Source organism: Meriones unguiculatus, chromosome 9 (assembly GCF_030254825.1).
Source record: "Meriones unguiculatus strain TT.TT164.6M chromosome 9, Bangor_MerUng_6.1, whole genome shotgun sequence".
Classification (NCBI taxonomy): domain Eukaryota; kingdom Metazoa; phylum Chordata; class Mammalia; order Rodentia; family Muridae; genus Meriones; species Meriones unguiculatus.
Window position 1 is genome coordinate 72,241,970 of NC_083357.1, and position 27,165 is coordinate 72,269,134.

At 45.7% G+C, this 27,165-nt stretch overlaps 1 protein-coding gene across 2 annotated transcripts; it reads right to left on the bottom strand.

Moving 5' to 3' along the window:
- Positions 1 to 620: 620 nt before the first annotated feature.
- Slc25a30 (solute carrier family 25 member 30) lies at positions 621 to 26,667 on the bottom strand. Of its 2 annotated transcripts, XR_009594267.1 has the most exons (11): positions 26,507 to 26,667; positions 17,759 to 17,889; positions 16,019 to 16,166; positions 12,383 to 12,477; positions 11,464 to 11,549; positions 8,807 to 8,902; positions 8,025 to 8,149; positions 5,922 to 6,060; positions 3,583 to 3,663; positions 2,999 to 3,090; positions 621 to 2,790 (listed from the first exon to the last, which is right to left on the bottom strand). XR_009594267.1 is itself a non-coding variant. In XM_021635064.2 (10 exons), the coding sequence occupies exons 2-10, from the start codon at positions 17,820 to 17,822 to the stop codon at positions 3,049 to 3,051; spliced, it is 876 nt and encodes a 291-aa protein (XP_021490739.1). In that variant the 5' UTR covers positions 17,823 to 17,889; positions 26,507 to 26,666; the 3' UTR covers positions 621 to 3,048. The 2 variants fall into 2 exon arrangements, 1 of the variants encoding a protein (XP_021490739.1); XM_021635064.2 differs by having other exon boundaries at positions 621 to 3,090; positions 26,507 to 26,666.
- Between the last annotated feature and the right edge of the window lie 498 nt (positions 26,668 to 27,165).

A 27,165-nucleotide genomic window follows, 5' to 3' on the forward strand; every position in this document is an offset into this window, starting at 1 on the left:
TTTCCCTACCCATGTCCACTCATTTTTACTCATCTTTCTAGAAGGCTGGGTCATGCAACAAGGGTGGATGTGGTGTATATCATTATACATATGTAGAACATATAGCACCAAGAATGAACATTAAGATAAGCTATGGGCATGGGCAACATGGTATATCACCACAGGTTCATCAGTTCTAATAAGCACAGACTTCAGTACAGGATGAAGATGATGATGATGATGATGGAGGGAACGTACAGGAATGTGTGCATCTTCACTGAATTTCCCTGTGAATCTTAACTGCTCTAAAAAAAAAATACATCTGTTAACTAGCGAAGTTCCCCTCTTTTACCCAGTTCTTAACAAACCATTATGTGGAACTCAAATGTTAAGAAAATGGATATCTGGACAAGTAACCAAAAAGTTAACTAACCAAGTTCATACTTGGCTTTGTTGTTTTGGGGGAACAAGTGTCCCTGTCTGGTATGGCCGACCAAGGACCCCAGCTCCCGCCCGAAGCAGCACCCAGCAGCCCAATAACTTCTCCATGCAGAGAGCAGTTTCCACGACTACTTTCACAACCACTGTTTCTCCCCCAGCCTTTGTCTAAATCTATGTATCTGAAATAACCATAAGCCATCTTATCATTATATATTATTTCAGTTTATTAAATAATGAAACAAGGTTTATGCCACACAGTCCAACACTGTATAAAGAGCTTGAAATAGAAAAGCTTGTGGAAAATGTATACTCTTTACATAATACACACTATGTATAGCACATGAATAAATAGAGAACAGGAGCCATTATTATTATTATTTTTTACATTACAAACTAGCACGACAGAGCATCAGTAACAACACCAACACAATTTCCTCAGGCTTAGTTACAAAAACTTGAAGTGGTTTTCACCATACTTAAGGAAAGTGCCCAGTGGTGAAGCCCAGTAACCACATGTACACCACCAAGTGCTTGAAGTTGTCTCTGGGTTAGAAACAGCAAGTGTATTAACTCCAGGGAGAGGGAGCAGGCAGGTTAAGATCCTGTCCTATAAGGCACTTAAGAAACTGGCACCACCCTTGCCTTAAAATGCTGCAGTTCTTCCTTGAAACACACTGAGGTTTTACAGTGAGGTCTAAGTTTCTTTTCACCGAGGTATAGACACAGACATGATGTGAATTAACTGATAATACTGTCTGATGTCCACTCTTCACACGGGCTTCAGAATGGACCTGTTTCTACTCTAGTCATCACCTTCACACTTTAAAGTGGCCTTTTCTGCCAGTTGGCGGTGGTGCACGCCTTTCATCCCGGGAAGCAGAGAAGCAGGACGATCTCTTGAGTCAGAGGCCAGCCTGGTCTACAGCTCAAGTTCTAGGACATCCAGGACCACACAGAGAAACTCTGTCTCCAAAATTAAAAAATAAAAATAAAGGAAGTGAAAAGGGGGGGGGAGGTTAAAGTTTTAAAAGTGGTTTGAAAATAATGCAAAATCCTTTTAACTCAAGAGAGAAAGCCCCTGGAATCTATTGCTTCAATGGAATGTTCAAATCAGAAGAATAAAAAAAAATCTCTATTGCGAGGATCCAGGCCAACGCAACACTACTGCCTCTACTGCCATCTAATGGCTTGCTAGGGAGTTATGGACTTTCTTCATCTTTAAGAAATCAATGTTTCTGTTCTCTGTGATGATTCTGTCTTGGCTTTTACTTAAAAAAAAAAAAAAATTCCTGCTTCACAAACTGTTTTTCAAAGGAAGCATTAAGAAAAATGCCCAACCCTCAGGGGAAACCTCACTTCTGCCTCAAGGAGGAAGGGCTCACAGGCCCTTGCACAGTCAGAAATGCATAAGGCACTATGGCCAGCTCGGGAAGGGTCAGTACTAATGAGGCTTTCACAGGCACAGCTGAAGGGAGTGGGCTCCCTTCTGGAAGTATAATGCTCTTAGAGACATCTTTCTCCGAAGAGTATAGGAGGTTTTGTCGCAGTCTCAGGAGAAAAAGAAAGGAAAATAAACAGAGGCGCTCAGCCATCACTTTGGGTTGGAGTGGGGTGAGTTCAGTGTGGGGCAGATACCCAGAAATGCCGAGGGTTTGATCCCCAACCTCACAAAAAATAAAAGAGGAGGTTAGAAAAGTAATTATTATTTTTTAATTTCATGGAAATTAAGTAGGAAATCTCAGATTAAAAAAAAATAACAAACTCACCTTGAGCTGAAGTAAAGGCTAGAACTTTGGAGGCTCGCCTCTTCCATTCCCTAGCAACTGTAAAAACTTCACCTGTGGTGTTCTTTAACAAGGCCCTTTGGTCACCATGACCAGGAGAGCCCTGTGGTACGCCAACTATTTACTGAAGGATGGAAACACACCCACCCTCACATGGCAGCCTCTGCAGTGTCCCCTTCACTTCATGCCTACTTAAAGCATGACTGTCCCCACTGGGTTGATATGGAAATAATAAACTTTGCTTACCAAAAAAAAAAAAAATCATAGGGCAGGTGGCCAATGTTACCTCACAAAGGTGGAGTCTTCGAAGTCTTAACAACTTCACTTACTGTAAGTGAAAGATCCTGCCCAAACAGGAACTATATGGCAGGGCAATATCCTAAGGATCTACTTCCTGCACTGTCCAGTCTAAGGCTGACAGGAAACTGAAGCGCTCAATGGTTGAGGAATTACCACGCATGGGACGGGGAGGGGGACTCCATCACTGCCGGAGCCTTCTCAGAGAGGCTGCTGTTCACAGCTGGAAGTCCAGAGGCAGCGGGGCTGCTCTCTAGGAAGAAAGCAGCACACGGTTCTTGAGAGTTTTCTACAGCAAGAAAGGTATATTAGGTACATGATCTCGGATGTCAAAGGGCACTTCAGTGCTAACGGCCAGGGAGTAGATGCTGTGCTCTAGGCTCCGAACACAGATGAAACGTGGGATCTGAAGAAGCTGGTCTTCACCCAGCGCTCCCATCCCAGAAGCTGTGATGAGCTGTGCAGTGAGAAGCAGCCAGAAGCACAGGAGGGCCTACCATCGTGGAAGTTGGTTTTTCAGAAGCATGTCTTGGGTTGCATGGACTGGTCACAAGTCCAGTTTCTTCAGCTGCTCGTATGTCAAAAAGAACTACAGTTTCAGGTTAAGGCGGCCAAGAAAATGTCATGTTTCCAACCCCAACACAGAGCAGACAGCTCAGCTTCCCCACTAGCCAATACCTGCAGGCGGCTGGCCAAGGACATGATTCTACTTGAGTTCCATGCCGAGTCTCAGGCTGACTCCTCAGATGCTGCCCAGAGATCAGAGCTGAGATCACAAACCCTTTCACCTTGGGTTCTTCAAGAATGACATCCTTTTTCCTTAGCAAAAACCTCACAGGGCAGAGTACAACAGAGTCCTGGGAAGCTCTCCTCCAGCATTTCCACATTAGCAAAGCAAGCCCAGCACCCCTTCCCCTACTGTCGTCTTCTGCCCCTCCTGCCTTCATGGGCTGGTGGGAAACAGCCCCCAGGCAGGAGGATAACCACAGACAAGAACGGACTTCTGAATTATAGCTTATAAATAAAAACAATATTCTTTCATTACAGCCTTTTTTAGATCAACCACAACAGAAAAGGATACGATGATATTCCAAGGACCAAGGCGCAACCAATTTGGCCAAAACCCTTTATATAGAGCAAAAAATCCTTCATTCTTCCAAGTCTATTAAAAAGAAGACAAGACAGCATTAACTTCTGCATGGCTGATTTTATACGCCAACTTGACATAAACTAGAGTGATCACAAAGGAAGAAGCCTCAGATGAGGAAATGCCTCCATGAGATCCAACTGCAAAGCATTTTCCCAATTAGTGATCAATGGGGTGGGGGAGGACCCGGCCCATGGTGGGTGGTGCCATCCCTGGGCTGGTGGTCCTGGGTTCTATAAGAAAGCAGGCTGAGGAAGCCACAAGGAGCACCGCTCCATGGCCTCTGCATCAGCTACTGTCTCCATGTTCCTGCTCTGCTTGACTTCCTGTCCTGACTTCCTCCAACAATGGACTATGATCTGGAAATGTAAGCAGAATAAATCCTTTCCTCCCCAACTTGCTTTTTGGTCAAGGTGTTTTTTCACAGCAATAGAAACCCTAAGACAACTTCCCATTTTCCCTTAGGTCAAGTGCATTAATAATGTCAAACTGATACACTTTTTAATCAATATTAAATCCCAAAGTTGAGGATGTTCCTCCAAGACCTAAATGGTGGAATCTAGAACTGAATCCCACAAATTGCCTCTGACTGAGCCTGGAGAAACCCAAGATTGCCAAAGTGGTCTTTCCAACTGCCCTCAGTTGTGGCAAGGAGTGTCCCCACCCTGCCCCACCACAGCCTATGGCGATTAAGGTTGGCAGTGCCGATGACTACACAGCCAGCCTACATGTGGAGGCTGTCAAGGTAACTTGCCACCCATGGGGACTGCCGTTCCTAGTGGAACTTTCTCCTGCCTGCCGGAGGCAGGGGACTCAAGAGATGGGGAAATGCAGCCATTGCTCTGTGAAATTTTAGATGCAGAGGATGAAGAGAAATCAAGTGCGTGGGTGGACTCAATGAGTTTTGGATGATGATGTCATTGTGCAGACCACAACAATCTTCCAATGAAAACCATCAGGGGCTTCGCAGAAGGCTGAGCTCTTCTTGGTCGTTAACGCTACTCAATGCTTAATAGTAACAGTACAGAGAACTGCTGAGTATTTTCAGCTTTAATCCAAGAACAGAAAAAAAAATACATTTTATATGTTTACTAAAAAAAAAAAAAAAAAAATCAAAATGTAAGGCTGTGTAAAAGGATTGAAGAGAGAGCTTTGCTCTGTCTCTCTGTTCCTTAAAGACTTCTGCATGCCAAATCACTGCACAGAGAGAATGAACCGCACACAAAGCCGGCAAGCAGGAATTCAGTGAGCAAAAAATTAGACTTAGAGACTGCTTAATTCTAAGTGTAAGGGCCATTAGTTTCCATGCCATCAGGGCTCCTAAATAAGCCAGGAATAAATAAGCATTTTTGATAAAGATACCATTCAGAGTATGTCTGTTTCCCAACTTTCCTATCTTTGCTTCATTAATGTAATACTAGAGGAGTGGGGGGGGTAGAGGTCAGGTGGTGGGGTCCTCGCCCAGCAGGTACAAAGCTGGTTCAGTCCCCAGCACCACATAAAATCCAGTGTGGCGGCACATGCTGATGATCGCAGGCCTTGGGAAATAGAGGCAGGAGGATCAGAAGGTCGTGGTCACACTCAGCTACCTACCAAGTTTGGGGCCAGTTCAGGTTATATAAGTTCCTGCCTCAGAAAAAGAAGAAAAGGCTGGTGGGATGGCTCAGCAAGTAAAACCACCTGCTGTCAAAAGTGACGACCTGAGTTTGCTCATCAGATCCATATGATGGAGAGATCTGACTCCTTCCAGTTGTCCTCTGACCTCTACACTCCGGCCAAGGTACTCTATGTACGAAGAGCCACCGCCATCACCACCCCCAACCCTGCCAGCACAAACAGTTCTAAAAATGTAAAGGAATCCTTCAAGATCAAGAAGCATTTAGCATCATCCTGAGACCCCGGAAAGAGCCCCGAAGCCTTGGCTGCTGGCAACCGAGGGGGGAAGCTGAACACTTTGCTCCAACCAGTTCTCTAAACTAAACTGTGGTAGGACTGATGTACTCCTATGAGACATATCCGGATGGGAATATTTATTCCAGTTTAACTCACGAGGAAAAAGGTCTACTTTGGAAAGAATCGGTTTCATGGAATCATGTTTCACAGGAAACAGTACTGTTTAACAGCCTTCCAAGGAGGAGAGACTTGTGTGGAAAATGAACTTTAATTTATGTAGGTTCTATGGTCTCACTCATCTTAGTTTTAGTCCTGGTCATAACAGTAACTTCAGTGTGTGTGTGTGTATAAGTCACAATCCTGCAGACACTTTTTCTCACCTGCAAAAAGCAATCCAAGGTGCCCCTGTAGCCAGAGCACCTGCCATCTCGAAGGACTCTCTGATTCATCATGCGAGTTCTCACAACATCAACTGGGTTTGAGGCCAAGGCTCCCACCAGACCGCAGGTGAAGCTTGAGCTATGGAGAAAACAGTTTTTGGAAAAGATTAAAAAAAAAAATTACCTACCACTCAGCTACAACTACAGAGGTGAGAGACAAGACGCCTTCCTCCCAAAATTAAAGGAAATATGGAGCTACATGAACTGCACCAAGAATGAGTTCCATGGGGCTGGAGATGGCTCAGCAGTTAAAAGCACTTGTTTTTGCAGAGGCCCCGGGGTTCAGATTCCCACATGGTCGCTCACAGCCCTCCGTAACTCCAGTTCCCAGGGATCTGATGCCCTGATTTCTTGAGGCAACAGGCATGCACACAGTGAACATACAAACTACATACATACATACATACATACATACATACATATACACACTCAGGTAAAACACTCATGTGTAAAAATTAGGTCTAAGAGTAAACAAAGCAGAACACCGCCTCACTGCGTGTCCATCTGGGTCTTAGCTTCCACAGAGCAGTGGTTCTCACCCTCCTAAGGCTGCAGCCCTTTAACACTGTTCATCATGCTGTGACCCCCAACTGTAAAATCATTTTCATTGCCACTTCATAACTGTAGTTTTGCTACTGTTATGAATCCTAACGTAAATATCTGCGTTTTCTGATAGTCTTAGGCGAGCCCTGTGAAAGGATTGCTTAACCCCCAAAGGGGTCTCAATCCACAGGCCACACTGAGTGCCACTGTTCAGCTGAGTTATACTTAGCCTAAAGCTGCCTGTGACATCAGCACCTGTAACCTAATTTATATAACGTGCTGAGCTATATAAAGCATCAAATGGAATGGTTACGCTTTCGGTCCCCTGCAAAGCGGAAAAGCCCTATGCTGAGCTTCAAGGATATAATTCGTCTGCCAGATCCATTTCTCTGGCCGTAAGTACTCCTGCACACGATGTGGAGGCAGCTCTCTGACCTGCTTTCCATCATGGGTGCTACACTGCTCCTGAACCCTTCTTCTGTTCAAATTAAACTCCACTAATTTTAACCTGGCGGCATGTTTTTATCTTATCAGTATCAGTCAGCACTCCTCACGTGTTGAATTGATAAATCGTTGCTGCGGAGGTTGTTTTGTTCACACTGAGGTTTATCTGTATTTGCGCCATACAGGCTCTGCCCACGAGTTGTGGATAGTGCTCCCCCTAGAGGTGAGAATCAGCACACTCTCCAAACTTGGCTAACCGCCCCGTCCAGAGGAAGTCCTTCAGTCAGCCCACCAATAGATTATGTGATCTATGATAGGTTCATACAGATGTGATAACCTGTAGTTACTAAAAAACAAATGAAGGGTGGGAGAGATAGCTCAGCAGTTAAGAGGGTGTATTGTAGGGGCTGGAGAGACGGCTCAGCGGTTAAGAGCACTGGGTGGTGCTCTTCCAGAGGACCTGGGTTCAATTCCCAGCACCTACGCGGCAGCTCACAACTGCCCAGCTCCTGTTCCAGGGGATCTGACTCCCTTACACATACAGGCAAAACACCAATGAACCGACAATAAAAAAGTAAATGGATTTTTAAAAAAAAAAAAAGAGGGTGTACTGTTCTCATAGAATACAAGCTAAATTCCCAGCACCCCCATCAGACGCTCACAACTGCCTTTAACTCCAGCTCTGGGGCTCTGACCTCTGCAGACACATACACAAAAAGTAATAAAATAACTAAGTTGTACGAATCGACATGGAAATATATTTGCGTATTTTATCACTTTTAAAAAATATAATACAAACATTACCTTATTTGTTTATAAGGTACATATGGCATTTGTTTATAAATAATACTGTTTGTCTACACACAGACACACAGCTTCCTATGTAAAGGCATAAAGACTTTTACTTCATCCCTTTTGACTTCTGTATTACAATTTTTCAAAGAAAATATAATGCTATTATAATACTTTCTCCAAAACCTCCATAAACTTAGACAAAAATTTCGCCCTAAGCTCACGCATACCTAAAATATTAATTTTTAAAATCCATAAACATACAGAAAGTGCGTAGAGACAGTGTCTCCCATCAGGCCTGAGAGTATCAGGTGCTTCTTGGTGACATCGTAGACAGGGAGCTCCACACCGACCACAATGGCAGCCCTCTGAGCTGTGAGGGACACACCCTGGATGAAGACATGAGCAGGAAAATGATTTCCACGCCCTTCCAGAGAGTGCCAAGGTTTGGAGCCTCTACCCCACACATTACTAGTTCCGCCATTTGGTAGAAGGGTAGAGTGACAGAGGAGAAAATGGCCACCAAGCAAGAACTCAAAAGCTCTGGGGTCAGTTCCGAGTCTGCCTAGACGGTGCCTAGGGCGAACCATTCCTGGAAGCCTCCAGTTTCTCTGTCACACTGAGGGCCTGTGGAAGTGATATGTAGGGTCTCTTCTGTGAACCGATGGGTCCATGAGTCACGGGGCTCCTAGGAAATAGCACTCTTCCTTCATTTGCCTAAGCACAGACTTCACAGAAGACTGTACAGGTCAATCACACAGTGGGATGGGGACCCAGGGACAGTCTAAGAACCGAAACAACAAAACTGCAAATATCAAATAAAATGTTCAGCTTTCACAAAACCCGGGATGTGTGTCCCTGGAAAGACACTTGAAAACCTAACATGGTCCTCGTGTTCTTTTTATGGACAGAGAAATTAAGAAGGAGGGTATCTTCAGAGAATGGCAGTCTTTTTCTTCCTCCATTATAACCCTTAAATTAAAGTACAGGGGGAAGGAGAGGAGGGAGGAAACAGGGTGCTGGCTCTTCTCTGTGGGCTCACTCACCTTCCACAGTCCTCTTGTCCCTTCCTGCTGGTAAATGTTAATGAAGTTGCCTATCATTCCTCCTTGAACAGCATGATTCTGGGCTTGCATTCGGATCTACAGATCACGGTAGAGAACGTGAGAAAGAAACTGGCCCATTCCCTGCCCCACCCAAGACTGAAGAAAACCACCCAGCAAATGCTTAGTGGTGCTTGGGGAAAGCCAGTAGAAACATGACTTTGAGGCAGGCAGCGGTGGCCCATGCCTGTAATCCCAGCGCTCAGCAGGCTCAGAGTGCTCAGAGACAGGCAGATCTCTAGGAGTTTGAGGCCAGCCTGGTCTACACAGCCTGTTCCAGGACACCCAAGGCAACACAGAGAAACCCTGTCTCAAGAAGATTAGATAGATAGATAGATAGATAGATAGATAGATAGATAGATAGATAGATAGATAGATAGATAGATAGGATGGATAGACAGACAGGTAGACAGACAGATATAACAAAAACCCAAACTCCCTTTTTCCTACTCAATGAGACATAGGCTCTGCCTGGCCCTAGAATGGATAGGACTAAAGGCCTGCACCGCACACCCAGCTAAAGAAAGTGAGTTTAACATTAAAGACAACATAATCAGTAAGAGTTTCCCTGTATGCTCAGCTGCAGTAAGTATTGGCAAGCATAGTTCCTAAATTGCTCCAATTATTTCCAACTTGCCAAAGGTAGGCAACATAAGCTTGCCACTACACTCTTACACTTGAACTTCCACAGTTCACAAAGCCCAGGAAAGTCACCTGACTGAGCCTCCACAGTTAAGTAGGAGGTAGCTCTTTGTCTTAACAGTGAGGAGATGGGCTGGGGAGGTGGCTCAGTGGTTAAGAGCACTGACTGCTCACCCAGAGTCCGTGGTTCACTTCCCAGCTCCTGTGTGGCAACTCTACTGTAACTCCAGTCCCAGGGACATTCCAGTAGTGTACAGACAGACACGCAAGCAAAACTCCCGCACACATGAAATAAGCCAGAGGGAAAAACAGAATGAGGGACGTCTCATTTAAAAAAAAAAAAAATCAGTATCTTACATCTGTTGAGGAACAAATATATTGCCGCTAACTTCACAAGGAAGTTACTGTCAGTGGCAACACTAACTTAGGAAACTTGGGGAAATTAACCAAAATACAGAAACCACCTTCCCTACTTAAGAAATTAATAGGAGTATGGGTACCCATGCTATACCTTGTCTTTAGAGCACATATTAACTATTGTGCACCTGGCATGTGACCCACAGTTATACATATACATACACATATATATCTGTGTGTGTGTGTGTGTGCATGTGCGCACTGGTGATTCTGTCTGCATTCATGTCTGTGTATGAGTGTCAGATCCTAAACAGTTGTGAGTGCCATGTGGGTGCTGGGAATTGAACCCCAGTCCTCTGAAAGAACAGCCAGGACCCTTAACCACTGAGCCCAGTTATACAGACTCTATCAGAGGGAAGGCTTTGAGAGGGCAGGGTGGCACCTCCCTTTATTCATTCTGAGTGCTAAACACGTAGGCCAAGGCATACAATCTTGCTAAATAGTGGTAATGGAAAGGGAACTTCAGAAGGCAATTCATGTGAGATTTTTTTTTAATTACTCATTCCTTAGCCTTAATCCAAAATGGGTTAGCGTCTATCCACTGTGCCTTCAACAGTTCATCAGTGTGTTGCTTCTAGTCATTGTAAGTAATTTCATTTGTATTCCCTGGCAGAAAGGTAGTAGGAAGGAAAAACATGTTCAGAAATATTAATGAGAGGGCGCGATGGTTAAAAGCACTTGTTGCTTTTGCAGAGGGCCTGGTTCAGTTCCAACCTCCACATGATGGCTGACAAGCATCGGGAACTCCAGTTCTAGAGGATCTGACCTCCTCTTCTGGCCTCTACAGGCACTGCACACACATGATGTAGACACACATGCAGGCAAACACCCATACACATTAAATAAATGAGTAAGCCAGGCATGGTGGCACACACCTTTAAGGCCAGCACTCAGGGAGGCAGAGGACAAAGTGAGTCCAGGACAGCCAAGGTTACACAGAAAAACCCTGTCTCAAGAAATAATAATAATAATAAATTATTCATGATAAATAATTCACGTTTAATTAATTAATCATGAATAAATAAAATTTTAAAACTATATTAGTAAGAAGCCTAGATTTATGTAATTTTGTGTACCTGCACTTTTTTTTTTTTACCAAGACAGGGTATCCCTGTGTAGCCTTGGCTGTCCGGAATTCACTTTGCAGACCAGCTGGCCTCGAACTCATAGTGATCTGCCTGTCTCTTTCTCCCAAGCACTGGGGTTAAAGGTGTGAGCCACTGACACCTGACTGGTGTACCTGTACTTTTTAATGAGCCAACAAAATAAAGGAGATTTTCTATGGAAAACAAAATTAAATATATACAAGCAAAAGGCTTTTTACTACTTAATCTCCAAAATGAACTCTACGCACTATTAAGTACATCTGTGCCAGTGGGAAAGCCACTTAGTGGCTCTCTTACCAGGAGGTCAAACATGCACACACAGCCTGTTACCTTTGCTGAGCCTCATTATCTTAATGCTCTCCCCAGCTGAAAAAAAAAAACCAAAATAACCAAAATAACTGTGGAACATGCCTCCACAAAGCAGCCCGCACTTACTTTCAAAACATCAGTTGGATTAGCAATCGCTGAGGATATAACTCCGGACAGGATTCCACACACAACATTGATCAGCAGGGTCTCGTCTATAAACAAAGACACAGTGATTTTTTTGTACATAGTTCTTTTTTTTGTACATAGTTTTGTACATAGTTCTTCCTGGAAATGACTCCAATATAAATATTGTAACCCATTACAGTTTACCTGTTCACCTGAAGATAAATGCATGCTCTATGAATCAGGCAATTCATTTTAAAATAGTTATCTACCGCTCATCTTTGTTTTTCTAAATGGTCATATAGTCCAACTGCCTTGTAAATAGTCATGTCTATCCCACAAGCTCATGCTGCTATCAGAGCTCCTAACAGTGAGACATATATTCATTCAGCACCTGAAAGTGAGCGATAATTCAATTTTAGAAAATTCAGCTGACAGGTGGCAACAGGACAGCATGTAGTTAAGCATTGGGAACATAAAGACAAAGGGCTGCCCCCTCCCCTAGCTGAGGTGCAGCTGACAACTGATGACTTCTGGGGTGGTGGCAGCCGTTTTAAGAGTTCCACCGCTGGGGGGTTAGCCACACTCCGAGGATGGTCTCACACCCATGAGAGACCAAGTAGCAGCACAAATTACAGTCTGGGTTATATAAAAGAGTGAATATGATGCCAGTGCCTGGTGGGGGTGGGGTTCCGGAGAATGGCATTAAAAAATACAAGTGATTAAAACATCTGCACAAACAGCTCCTTTTCCATGCTCTTCCTCTCAGCTCGGTATGGGCACAGCTCGTTTACTCTTTGTGCCCAGTCTTTCCCTTAGCGGTAGAAAATTAACCAAATGAATGAAAACCCATCCCAAAACGTCTGGAATAAAGCAACTACCAACCCACTGAACGTCCCGGGGTAAACAGGCTGCCACTCACCTTCTGGGCGTTCCACAGCTAACCGCTTCAAGCTCTGGTAAGTCCCGATCTTGATGGTTCCGTAGGAAGCCTGGCGCAGCATTGCAGGGGCAATCCTGTCAGGCAGATTAGAAGCCAACAACACGTCAGAAAATCTCAGGGGGACCCACGTGCAAAGACACAAACTACAGCTAAAATGGATTTTTTAAGGGGGGGGTGTGGGGTTTTTGTTTTGTTTTGTTTTGTTTTTGAGACAAGATGTTTGTGTAGTCCTGCTGTCCTGGAGCTCATTATGTAGGCCAGGCTGGCCTCAAATGCACCCGTCTCTGCCTCCCTAGCATTGGGATTAAAGTTCTGCACCACCACACCCAGCTTAAAATGGGTACCTTAACATTAAAACAAACAAACAAAAAAATAAACGGTAACAAAACCACAAGTGGGTCTTGAAATCAGAGGTAATTATTAGGTCCCCAAGTGGAAGCTTGAGGCCCCATACTTAACCTTGAGGAAAATGCAAATGTGGAGTTAATTTGCCCATTCACATTAAAATGCATGAGCATTCCTTTCAGAGTACAGAGAACCCTGGAAGGCTGTGGTACCTCCTGAAGAACACAAGTTATTTCCTCTCCTAAGTTTTTCCAATATCAGAGACTTCAAGCTAGAATCGGCACACACAAGACAAATTTCTCCATCCTGGATAGCACCCTCCCATCCTCTGGGCAACCACCCTGTGGTACCCTCATACCCCTGTTAAGTTTCAGACCCAGGGTGGTCAGCTGAGGTGCCTATTTAACATATCAAGGTGGACCTGGACCCCAGGTTCTCCCAGCATCCCTCAGTTCCTGTTACTGGGAGGGCTGGCATTCCCTGCCTTCTACCCTGAACTCTCCAACCCAGGGGCTGGGCTGACCTTCCCCCAGTCTCTTCCCTATATAATCCAGACATTCTGGCTGCTTGTCCCCTCTGTACCTCTGCCCGCTTGGCTGCTGCACCTGTTCCCCTCTCCCTTCCTCCTCCTCTCTCCCCACAAGGCCCGGCTCAGTCTGGTCACTCTGGATTCTCCCAGATGTCTGTGACTCTGCCTGTGCTCTTTTGTCTGCAACAAACTCTCTCCTCTACACATCTAAGAGCAGTCATGCCCTTTCCGTTCCTTTCGATTTTTTTCAATTTCTTTTTTTTCATTCAGCGCCCAGCACCTCACCCTAGCTCTTTCTGCTACCTCCTCCCACAATTACAGCCCGAGATCCCCCTCACCAGGGGTAATTCCACATATCACCTCAAGCAACCTCTGCAGCGTTCGCTGGGCACCCATAACCTCCTACCACCACATCCTGAGCACACCCTCAGGATCCCACCTTCTCTCCTCACACTCTCCCCAGCTCATCCACTCCCACGGCTTCATGCTGGTCCTAACAGATGATCCCTAAGTCCACGGTCCAGCACAGTTGAGGAGTTTCCAGCTGATGTGCATTTCTTCAGTTTAGACATTCTACACTGGCCCCTGTCAAACGTCCTGCGCTGAATGCATTCCCCCCTTCTCTAAGCATTGACGCCACTCCCTTCTGTTTCCTATGGGGGGTGGGGAAGGTTCTAGCTACACACGAGCCAAACCCACACGTCCAGACCTTACATTTGTTTCTTCATCCTCACTACCTCCTCTTACACAGTTCCTCATACCCAAATCACACAATGCTGCTGACCCTGCAGCCGAAATCGTTTTCTGGCCTGCCTCTTCCTCCATCCTTAAACCTCAGCTGGCGTCCTCATGGTTTCTGCTCCCACCATAACACCCCTCTCTCAGGAGTCTCATCTTTTAATCCTTCCTTCCATGGCAGCCAAGTGGCTTTCATAATGGAGACCCGCTCACGTCAGTCTCTCTGAGAACTCTTCAACAGCTCTCATCTGCCCCAGGCATAGCAAGTTGATAGGTACCGGGCAGATGAAAGGGCTGGATGAGGAGCCTCAGTCCAACTGCACACACGCATGCCAAGCGTCAAGCTTAGATGAGCCAGAGAAAACAGCAACAGCGGCTCCGACCATGGCAGTGAGTAAATCCAGACCTGGAGAGGCTCTTTTCCTTTCTCTTATTTTTACACACAATATCACATTTTTAAAATAGTGACTTGGCTGAGCGTGGTGGCACATGTCTATCATTAGGAGGCTGAGGCAAGAGAATCATTTGAGCTGGGAGTTCAAGGCAGCCTAGGCAACAAAGCAAGATCTCTCAATGAATGAATGAATGTAAATAAAATGTATGTAAATAAAATGCCTCCAGGGATTGGAGAGTCCATGAAGGGGCTCAGGGCCACCAGTGGTTGGCATGGCACAAGGCTGTCCATGTCCTGATGCTCTAATAACAGTCTGGCTTCATGAACTCTTGCTATTCACCAACTCCCAACCATTTTCAGGCTAAAATACTTGCTACCGTGGGACTACAAAGCTATGCATTTTTAACCACAGTTTAACACACCTCTCCTCTCACTCTTGAGCCTTCAAGGTCTGATTCCATGCCTCCCAAATAGATTGGCTTTCCTAAAAAGTCCCACCTCCCGGCCCTCAACAGTGGGGGATGGACACAGATAGGACTTCAATCCCCTCCCCACATCTGCAGTGCCACCAATGACAATTCATCGGGGTGTGTGATGCTCTGATCCTCAGCTGTCCTCCACATCCACCTTTACCCTTCTCTGTGCACTCGGGATGTTGATCCTTACAGACCACATCTCAGACACGCTTGCAGTTGACTTCTGTGAGTCCAGCTAGTGGGAGAGGGAAGGGGAGAGGAGAGAGCAGCAGGGCACTGCCCCCTCCCCAGCCGCCATTGCCAACGAGCCCCTAGAGGGGCAGTACCTAAGTGCCTGTTGACAGCACTGTCGTCTCCCACAAGGCCTCACGCTCCTGGACTCTGGTTCCTTTGACTAGGGCCACTTTGCCAGTTTCTAGGTTCCTCAGTATCTACCCTTTATTTGTTCTCTTACAACTTCAATAGCTCCTTAGGACCCATCGTCTAAACCATCAAAGGGTGTTGCGCTCCTTGCAGAGAACACACTGCTACGGGCCAGGCTTGGTCTAGTCCACTGTCCCATCAATCGCTCAGTGAACTTAAAAGTGCCCAAGCCTTAACCACAAGGTAATATTCCTTCTCTCTCTCTCTCTCTCTCTCTCTCTCTGTTTTGTTTTGGTTTTCTGAGACAAGGTTTCTCTGTGCAGCCCTGGCTGTCCTGGACTCGCTTTGTAGACCAGGCCGGCCTCGAACTCACAGCAATCCACCCCTGTATCTGCCTCCCTGAGTGCTGGGATTACAGCTGTTGCCACCACACCTACCTATAAGGTAATTTTTTTTTTTTTCATAGCAAAAACTTTAATACTTCAGAATGACTTTGGAAAGGGGCTGGCTATTCTTTCAAAGGGTAAAAAATGTATAATGAAATATTTTAAAGATATAAGTTTTATATTTTCTGTTTCTGAATAAAAGCATAGTTTAACCAAAATCTTTGCTACATATGTATTTAGATAACAGAATTGAGATTTTCAACCACACTACTTTCTGCTGTCAAACACATGCCAGTGGTCATCTTTTCCTTCTCTGAAGGTGGCACCCACTTGAAAGGGCCCACAGTCTCTCACACACACACACACACACAGAAGTACACTTACCCTGAATACAGCGCCCTCAGCCCTTCTTCTCGGCCTATCCGCATCAGAGCATGCAACATTCCTCGATACCTGATTTCCCGGAAGTTGGCATCATTTGTCTGGCCTTGAATCTGGAGCCGTGTCTTAGTTAAATCAATTGGAAATGTACCTTCAAATGTTAGAGGAAAAAAAAAAAATCTCCCTGAAAAAAGCATTAAGGAATGGCAGCGCGGGGAGGCAGCTGGCCTGGAAAAGCGTGTCTGCCTTATAGGTATAAAGACATGAGTCTGATTCCCAAATGCCAGGACAGTGACAGACCTACTACACGCGCACACACGCGCACGCACACACACACACACACACACACACACACAACTGCCAGTCAGGCACAGTGATATATATACCTATAATTCTAGAATTCAGGAAGCAAAGATTAGTAGTTTGAGGCCAGCCTCAGCTACACAACAAAATGACACTACATAGTCATTCATATGTGAGTGTGCACACCAAAAAAATTAACAATTCCAAACTATGAAGAAACATCAGTTTTTGTTCTATGAGACAGGATCTCATGATGCCCATCCTGGCCTCAAAGTTTTGATGTAGCTGAGGCTGACCTTGAACTCCTCCTGATCTGCTTGCACTCACCTCCCAAAATACTGGAGTTACAGGTATGTGCTACTAAACGCAGTTAAACATTTGTTTTTGTTTTTTGTTTTTTGAGACAAGGTTTCTCTGTGTAGCTAGCCCTGCTTATCCTGAACCTCACTTTGTAGACCAGGCTGTCTTCCAACTCAGAGATCCAACTGCCTCTGACGCCTGAGTGCTAGAATTAAAGGTGTGCGCCACCACACCCAGCTTTCAGTTGAACATTTACTTATGCCCCATCTTTTATAGAAAGCTGAGGAGGCTGCAGTGCTATAGAACACATGCATTTACATAAAGAAGAAATCTACTTAAAACTCCAAATAACTATATTCTTTATATAAGAAAAGGCTTAAGATTGGGTTCAGTGACTGAACAGGTTTTTTTTTTTTAAAGTTGAAGGAATTTTCTTTGCCAAGTACACTCTGATGAGGCAGGTAAGAATGCTTCCTATAAGATCTGAGCATTTATCCAAATACAGAGAACCCACCCTCAAACAGTAAGTCCAGGCTAAGTCATTCAGGGAGAGGACTCAGTCTTTCAAATTCCACAGTTCATTCAGACAGCCGACCAGCATCAGTGAGTGGGTCATGCGCCTTGTAAGTCAACTGAGCAAAGGGAGAGTCCGAGTCAGCACAAAACACTCAGAAGCCAAGCAGTCAACCAGTGCTTGATAAACAGAGCAAACACAGGAGCAAAGCAATGGATGCAGAACCCAACTGTTGAGGTCAGAATGGAAGGCAGGTGATGCGCAAAGTTAGAAAGTGATGGGGTGGCAAAGAGCTCTGGTTCCCAGAAGGCCCTGGAGCTTGCCAAACCTCTTTGCAGCCAAATGAGTTAATAGTGACAAAGTGGGGAAAAGGGCAAGGAAACAGGGTCAGATCAACCCAAATGGGAGCCTAGTCAACTTTCCTCCGACTGCACTTTGAACCCAAAGGGGCTAATAAGTAGCCAAAACGACTAGTCTTTCTGAAAACATACCCAAGGGGGGCATGTCTGAACACTGAGGTTATTATTTCACCAACCTGCACTCTGCACCTGAACACCACGCATACCAAACGCAAAAGTTGACAGCCATCTCACCCGACAGGCAAGGCTTCAGTATCCAGAGCTTACCACATTCGGCTGTGATGGAGGCCAGCCCTCCATACACAAAGGGCTTCCAGTTGAGGGCTGACATTTTCACTGTCTGGTCTCCTTGGAGTTATGCAAACATTGTCTCCCACAGATTTGCCGCCAGGTTTGTCCTGGATACAGAAGGAGAAAAGATTCAAAACCATCTTAGTCACTGTTCTAGCACTGTGGAGAGACACCGTGACCAACCACATGAACACTTATAAAAGAAAACATGAATTGGAGGCCGGCTTACAGGGTCAGAGGTTTAGTTCATTATCATCACCGTGGGGGGGCATGGCGGCGACATGCATGGTGCTGGAGCAGTAGCTGAGAGCTATATCCAAATCTGCAAGCCAAGACAGAGACTGCGCCTGGCATGGGCTTTTGAACCATCAAAGCCCACCCCCACTGACACACTTCCTCCAACAAGGCCACACCTCCTAATCCTTCTAATCCTATCCAACAGTTCCACTCTCTGAGCCTATGGGGGCCATTCTTATTCAAACCACCACACATAACACAAGCAGCAGGTTTTATTCAGAGAATGGCCTCAAACAACCCTATCAACAACCGAGGCAAACCTTGCCTTACTAAAGTGGGAGCCTTTCTGTCCTAGGCTCTGTGGTGGTTAAAATAAGAATGGCCCCAGAGGCTCATAGGGAGTGGCACTATTAGCAAGTGTGGCCTTGTTGGAAGTAGTTCATCAATAGCTGCGGGCTTTGAGGCTTCAAATGCTCAAGCCAGGCCCAGTGGCTCACTGTCTCTTCCTGCTGCCTGCCAATCCAGATATAGAAACCCAACCCCACCACACCTGCCTGTGTGCCAACCCCAATTAAACGTTTTCCCTTTGAAGAACTGCCATGGTCATGGTGTTTCACCACAGCAATAAAACCCTAACTAAGACAGGCCCCAGAGGAGTAATCTCTACAGGGGCTTTAACCTACATTCTGCCAGGCTGACACCCTTATACTTATGTACACATTCAACAAGAGAGCAGGGGGGGGGGCTCTAATTCTTCACGCAGTAAGACCTGCTAGTCATTTGCCACTGTCTTAGTGAGTCCTTCAAGGCAAATATCCTATATCCCTCAGGAATAGTAAAGTAGGAAGCTGCTATAAACCTAGATCAAATGAAAATTCCTGTAAGTGAACACAATCCTCTTTGAGTGTGTCCATGACGAACACCGGCTCTCTCCTTCCACACTGTCACACGCTCAGCGGAAGCTTCGCACAAAGGAAAGTCATGAACAGAATACACGTCGCTCCTTGTAACCTCCCATGCTAAGCCATCCCATACCAACATCACCAGGGCAGCCAGCCCGGCAAATTAAAAGTAGGACATGGACTTATACTTACTTTTGGACCATTTCATACATTCATACATACATAGTGCACTGTGATTATATTTACCTCCATTACTCTGTCTCCCCTTCCTTTCCAAATTCTGAACCCCTTCTTCCCACCTAGTTCCCTGTGGCTACACCATTAAGAGAAAGTGACACACCCTCCTCCAGGAACCGCCAGTAGTCACTAGTTCCTCAGGAAGTGAGGGGGCTTCGTTATCTCATTATCTCTTCCTCTATGCATGATGGGAACAGGGATCCATAAAGGCCAGCTGTCTGTGGTTTTAGCAGCAATGTTGTGTCCGACAGTAGTGTTTCAGGATACTCTTCCCCCTCCTCTCACTGGCCCAGAACTTACTGATTCAGCCAGGGTGGCTGGCCAGCGAGTCCCAGGGCTCTACCTGTCCCCACTTCCCCAGCACCAGGACTGCACGCTTGAATCACCACACCCGGCACTTTACACGGGTTCTGGAACTCAAACTCAGATTCCTGGCAAGCGTTTTCCCAACTAAGCTATCTCCCAGCCCTCGCCACTGTAAAGCACGCATCTTTGAAATGATGGACTCATGGACTCTCCTTATTCAACACTCTGTCTAGTCCTCCAAAACTCTTATTAATCCAAAAGGCTACTCACACCCCCACCCACCTTTTTACATGACTGGTGTCGAGGGGTATAATGCTGTACACGCACCAAGCACCAGGGTGGAACACGGGTGTCCTTAGAAGTCCCTCACCCTTAGAAGATGCATCCCAAGCATCTGCGCTCTCTCTATAAATCAATAACTAAAGAAAAGATGGCCAGCTGGGAGTGGTGGCCCATGCCTATAAGCCCAGCACTCGGGGAGGCAGAGTTTGAGACCAGCCTGGTCTACAAAGTGAGTCCCAGACAAGCCAAGGCTACAAAGAGAAACCCTGTCTCCAAACACACACAAAAAAAAAAAAAAAAAAAAAAAAAAAAAAAAAAAACAAAGAAAAAACAACAAGATGGTGTCAGGGCTTCTGCGATTTAAACTTGGTTATAACAGATGTTTTACATTAACGACATTACAGTTGAGCCTCCACTAATCCTTTTTACAAGTGTTTTCCTACAATTAAATATCCAAACATGGACACATGCAGATGGACTTAACTACACAAGTGCACATACAAGCATGCACACACACCTTTAAAATGCCAGCAAGAGTTTATGGAAAGGGGGATTATAATTTGCCTTTAATTTTTAACTACACTACCATCAAACCCTCATGCTATGTCATTAATTAACTTTCTAGTTTTCTGTTGCTATTTCCGAGCTACCTTTAGTTCTGTAATAATATGCATTCCCCTCCCCCACTTGACTTTGTTTTTGGCTTGTTTTGTTTTCAAGGCAGTCTCCTATGACAGGCTGACAGGGAACTTCCTGTGGAGATGATTGCTCTGACTTCTGAGCCTCCTGCTTCTTGGAATTATAAGTAGCAATACATCTAGCTTCATGCAGTGCTGAGGACCAAAACTAGGGCTTCATGTATGCTAGGTATAATGGCTACTGTAGGTTGTCACCTTCACCCACCTAAGAAGTCAGTAACCTCCATTGAAAAATTGGCCTGTGGGGCCTTTTCTTGCTTACTAACTGATATGGGAAGGCCCAAGCCTACTGTACGCACCATCTGTAGGTAGGAGGGCCTGAGCTATCTAAGAAATGCAGAGGAGCTGGAAGCTCAGCAGCAGCGTTCCTGCCTTTATTTCCCTTAAGGATTTCACCTGTCAGATGAAACCCTTCCCTCCCCAAGTTGCTTTCGGGCAGTATTTTTCTTATAGCAACAGAAAAGAAACAAGCGCAGGAACTGGTACTGGGAGTGGGGTGTTACTTCGATAAGCCTTCACTTGTTGTTTTGGAGGGGAAGACTGTGGAAGTGTTTAGAACTTGGGACTGTTGAGTGCTCAGATTTTAATGGATGGTTGTTGTGGGAGATCAGAAAATAATACAGACAATGGAGGTCTGGCTTGTGACATTTCAGAGGGAGGCAAAGGCTCTATTGGGGTCACCTGTGATGTTTTGGATTAGGAATCTGTGGTTGCTGATCAGCTGAAGCTAGAGAAGCAGCTTAATTAACAAGAGACCAGCACCAAAGCAAAACCTTTTTTGTGCTTTACTGGGACAATGGATGCTGGTCAACTGGTGCTAAAGAATCAGCTGTGACAGGGCCTGGTGGCGCACACCTTTAATCCCAGCACTTGGAGAGGCAGAGGTAGGTGGATCAATGTGAGTTCAAGTTCAGCCTGGTCTACAAAGCAAGTTCGGGACACCCAAGACTACACAGAGAAAACTTGTCTGAAAAACAACAAGAACAAAGAATCAACTGTTATTCATGAGATCAGCCTCACTGAAGTGAAATGGTCTGGGAATTATTTCTTTAGAGTCAGCAAACAAACTGTGGTCCAGAAAGGCCAAGGCTACATCTCAAGCTGCTAACTGGAACCTGACAGTATCTAAGGGCCACCAACCTGGTACTGGATTTGAAAGCTTGAGAGTCAAGACTAGAAGGGTCATAGAGGGCAGCTGAGGTTAGGCAACATCCAGGAGAGGCCACCGGTGACAGCCTAGCTTCAATTTCGAGTGGAGACTCTGGGGTACTGGAGATGTCAGGCGTGTGGAATGTCCGCCAAGGGTGATGACAAATGTGGAGCAGAGGTGGCCTGAATAGACAAGTTGTGTGTGCTGCAGAAAGCACAGCTGGAGAAGGGCACCCGCCCAAGCTTCTGGGGACAGAGGCTCACAAGCGAATCCTGGTGCTGGACACCAAGCTACAGTCTGGATTTTGTTTTTGCTTTGACTTGACTGTAGCTATGTCCAGGTTCTCTCAGAATAAGAAAGTAAATAACTTGGTTTTGGTTTTACAGGAGCCCACACTTATGAGACTTTGAACTTTTAAAGAGATAGTGAACTTTTAAAGCATTAGAATTTTTTTTTAAGATTGTGGTACTTAAAAGAACAAGTTGCCTTTAATCCCAGTGTGCTCTCTCTCTCTCTCTCTCTCTCTCTCTCTCTCTCTCTCTCACACACACACACACAGAACCAAAAAGTACCCAAAAAAGTCCTGCTGATCCATCAATGGAGGAATGGATACAGAAACTGTGGTACTTTTACACAATGGAATACTACTCAGCAATTAAAAACAAGGAAATCATGAAATTTGCAGGCAAATGGTGAGATCTAGAAAAGATTATCCTGAGTGAGGTATCCCAGAAGCAGAAAGACACACAAGGTATATACTCACTTATAAGTGGGTACTAGACCTATAAGATAGGATAAACATACTAAAATCTGTACTCCTAAAGAAGCTAAACAAGAAAGAGGACCTGGGGTAAGATGATCAATCCTCACTTAGAAAGAAAAATGGGATGGACTTTGGAAGTAGGAGAAAACAAGCAACAGGACAGGGGCCTAATGCAGAGGGCCTCGGAAAGACTCTACCTAGCAGTGTATCAAAGCAGATATTGAGACTCATAACCAAACCTTCAGCAGAGTGCAGGGAATCATATGAAAGAAGGGGGAGTTAGTATGACCTGGAGATGACAGGAGCTCCACAAGGACCAAATATATCAGGGCACAGGGGTCTTATATGAGACTGTTTCTCCAACCAAGGACCATGTATGGATATAACCTAGAACCCCTGCTCGGATGTAGCCCATGGTAGATCAGTAACCAAGTGGGTTTCCCTAGTAAGGGGAACAAGGACTATTTCTGACATGAACTCAATGGCTGACTCTTTGGCACGCCACCCCCGAGGGAGGCGCAGTCTTGCTAGGCCACAGAGGAGGATATTGCAGCCAGTCCTGAAGATACCTGATAAACTAGGGTCAGATGGAAGGGGAGGAGGACCTCCCCTAACAGTGGACTTGGAAAGGGGCAGGGAGGAGATAAGAGAGGGAGGGTGGGATTGGGAGGGAATGAGGGAGGGGCTACAGCTGGGATACAAAGTAAATAACCTGTGATTAATATAAAAAAATAATTATAAAAAAAGTCCAGCTGAAGGAGGCTGGTTTCTGCAAACAGGTGTGTTAGAGCCTGTGCTTACCATGGCAAACTGCCAGAGCTTCAGTTATCTTGGGCTGTAACCTGTGTTTGGTAAACTAACCCATTCCTACGTAAGTGCCCTTGGAGGGGATTTCCCCATGCACATCTTTAACCTGATTTTCAGAGAACCCTAATTATATATAGTGAGGGCCAAGATGGAGATGTCTGGTGAGCGTGTCAACTTGAGAACTAGCAAAGGGATTACAACTCCACACACAGCCAGGGTCGTGTGGTGGCTATAGATCACTTCCCATCATGCCCTCGTGTTTGGCCATACTCAAAGTCAGACTGAAACCCGATGACCAACTCTCCCTGCTGCATCATAAACACAACACTAACATCAGCTGTCACTATGGGCTGTTTGATGTCAGGCTTTGCTACGTATTTTCCATCAAAGGACTTGATTCAACTTTCACAACCTGTGAAAGTTCACAGCTGAAGCCACAAGCCTCAGAAAAGAAGAACAGCTCTCCTGTCATGAGGCACTGGAGCTAGTGCCTCTCCAAAGGCCTACAATGAGCTTTCCTCTTCATACTACCTTGAAGTCAAACAGTATCTTCCAAGGCTGTTAAATACACATGCATATATATGTGTGTGTGTATTTACTGAAGACTAAGGTTTGTATCTTGGTGACAGAGCACTTGGCTAGCATATGGAAGGCTCAGGCTCCAAACCCTAGCAACACCACCAAAAATAAAATAAGTGAGTAGAATGACAGCTGTACAATTTGGAGGGGAACAAGAGGTGAAAATCTTTTATTTTAAAAAATATTTTCTGAGCCAGGCATGGTGGTACAAGCCCAGCACTCAGAAGGCAAAGGAAGGTAGATCTCTGTGAGTTTCAGAACAACCTGATTTAGAGAGCAAGTTCCAGGACAACCAGGGCTACACAGAGAAACCCTGTTTAAAACAAACAAAAAAGAAATGAATGATGGTATCTATTCAAAGATCCTCAAAGATTCTCCCTACACTTAAGAATACTCTTACCCTTTCTACTATATCATCTCTATGTTAGTTAACATTTATTTCCACGTGACCTTATCTGTACAGATGTAAAGAGAGGCCATTAAAACACAGTACTTGAAAAAGGACCAAAATAGCAGAGGAAATAAACAGGACTATATGAAATTAAAAGGCTTTTCTTTTGCATTAAAAACAAATAAACAGTGAAGAGACAGCCTCCAAAATGGGGAGGGGGTTGATCTTGGCCAGCTACACATGAAACAAGGGATTAATATCCAGGCTATATAAAGAACTGCAAAACTTAAACACCAAATCCAACCAATAAATGAACCACTAAACTAGAAAGAGGGTTCAAAAAAAATACCAATGGCCATCAGGTAAATGAAAATTAAAACTACTTTTAAGTGGGCTGGTGAGATGGCTCAGTGGTTAAGAGTACTGGTTGCTATTCCAGAGGTCCTGAGGTCAATTCTCAGCAACCACATGGTGGCTCACAACCATCTATACTGAGATCTAGTGTCCTCTTCTGGAGTGCAGGTGTGCAAGCAGATAGAGCCTTGGATTGGGCATAGCGGCACACACCTTTAGTCTCAGCGCTCTGGAGGCAGAGGCAGGCAGATCTTTTTGAGTTCAGAAGCCAACCTGGTCTACATAGTTTCAGGACAGCCTGAGCTACCAAGTGAGACCCTGTCTCTCTTGAAAAACATCCAAATCAAGATTGCTTTGAGGTTCCATCTCACTCCAGACCAGAAAACAAATGAGGGCAGCAAGATGACTCCGTGAAAGCACCTGTCAGCAAGCCTGAGCTCAGTACTTCAGATCCACAGGAGACCTGACTTCTGAAAGTTGTTCTCTGCACCTGTGCTGTAGGGCTCTCTCCTGTGTGTCCTCCCTGTACATGTAGGTACATACACAAAGACACACAGACACAGACAGACCCAATTTACTCTCAGAAAGACAAACACCCCATGCTTTATGCTTTTTATAGATATATGTGTATTTAAGTATGTGTGTACAGATCAACATTACTAGGATGAGAATCATGATGGGAGAAAAAGGCCTTAAGAGACACAGAAAACAGGTGACAGAACACTTGAAAGAAGAAAGCAGAAGGGCTGTAGCTGAACAGAAACAAAGTCAGATGGAGAGAGCTGGGAGGCAGCTGCGAAGAGTAATGACCAAAAGCTGTGAGTTCCATTACGAAGACTTCACTTGTAAGATATTTTCTTAAATTGCTATTGGCTGCTGGTACTTCTGAGAGCTTTCCAAATGTCTCTTATATAATTAATAAATCACTTTCATTTTAGTGTGTTCTTTCAGTCTACAGTCTTAAACTGTAATCACATCCTCTACCCTTCGGTGTTCTCATAAATCTCTGCCCTGTTAAACCGTCTTTTCATAAATGTTTCCCTATTCTTTTTTAAAAGAGCACAGCGAGGGGCTGAGAGACGGCTCAGCAGTTAAGAGTACTGGCTGCTCTTCCAGAGGACCAGGGTTCCATTCCCAGCATCGACACAGGTGGCTCACACTTGCTTATAACTTCACTTTCACGGGATCTGATACTCTGGCTTCCAAGGGTACCTTGCACACGTGGTGCTATACACTCTGTGACACATAAATAAAACTGGATTAATCTTTTTTTTTTAATCGCACAGAAAAATACAAATTAAGCACATACGTATGAATATGGGGTTTTAGGAACTTTTTAGAAACAGGTAATTTTTTTTTTCCGCATGAGTTAACTGGGCCCATGTGACAAAAGTTGGCAGCGCCAGTACTAAAACTCATGCCTTTCAACTTTACACTACGCATCTCCGAATGTGGAATCTACAAGGGCGTTCCAGCATTGTTTTGCTATTCTCAAGCAAGAACCGTCCCGACGATAGCACGAGTGTTCTGCCTGAAATTATACGAACACCGCCGCCCCCCCCCCCAAAAAAAAAAGACTTTAAAACGCATTAGCACATTAACTTATGCAACAATTCATTTGACGGGTTCTTGGGAACGCGAGCGGCAACCTGGCTTGTTCGGCAAACGATTGTGTGTGTGTGTGTGTGTGCACCTTAAAAAGGATGGAACTGCTTGTTATCTGTCTCTTTCTCAACGCTGACTGAACCCGGGATCCTGTATATGCTAAGGAGCTCAAGGCTACATCCCCAGCCGTCCACCCGCAATTCAATGGGTGGCGAGCCCTTCCCCGGGCACGGAGCTCGCGGGTGCCCACGGATGGGAGGGCGTACACCGGTGGGAGGAAGGAGTGCCGCAGCCAAGGGTGCAACCCCGAGACCTCCCGGACGGCCCCTACTCGCGCCTCGGCTATTCTCCGCCGCTCCCGCAGAACCGCCCGAACCCCGGGGCGAGCCCGGGCCCCGGAGCCTCGTACCCACCGAGCGCAGCACGCGAACCCCAGCACACCGCAGCGGTTTCCCGGCGGGGTCCACGCGGAAGCCGCGCAGCCGGGAACTCGAGCCGCGGCGGAGCTCCCCCCTCCTACTCCTCGCAGCCGCCGCAGCCGCCTGGGAGCACCGCGGGGCGGGAGCGGAAGAAAAGGCCGCCGAGAGGCGGGCACGGCCCAAGCCCGGGTGAGGCTCCGCCCATTCCCCGCCAGGGCACGCCCACAGCGCGCTCTCATTGGTCTCTGCCGACACAGGCCCCTCCGGACCACGCCCCTGGCCGCAGCGGATCCAGCCTCAATAGAGAAGGTCCCACAGCAGCCGCGCTCTGAGCTGCGGGCCGGGCCGGGAGCTGCTTCCCCACAGCCTTCAGTCTGTGAAGGAGAAACCGGGAAGCCACAGAGCCAGAAGGGGCTTCTCTGTGTCTGCAGCCGCAAAGAAATCATCTTGTTCTTACTGTTCCTGCCCTGGAGCTTTATAATTTGAAATGTGCTGACCGAAAACCGAGAACCCCTTACCCAGATCACACCAAATGCTAGCATTTCGCAACACTTGTGTTCGTTCTGGCTCCCACACCGAACTCTTGAAAAATTGCCACTTATCACGTACAAGACACAGAGTACATCTTGCCAATTGCCAATTATATCCCATAC

Coding starts and splice junctions, on each gene's coding strand:
- Slc25a30 (XM_021635064.2), bottom strand. CDS start 17,822: ATGTCAGCCCTCAACTGGAAGCCCTTTGTGTATGGAGGGCTGGCCTCC. Junction 8,150..8,806: donor GGACAAGAGGACTGTGGAAG/GTGAGTGAGCCC, acceptor GTCTTCATCCAG/GGTGTGTCCCTCACAGCTCA. Junction 3,664..5,921: donor CCTTGGATTGCTTTTTGCAG/GTGAGAAAAAGT, acceptor TCTTTTTAATAG/ACTTGGAAGAATGAAGGATT.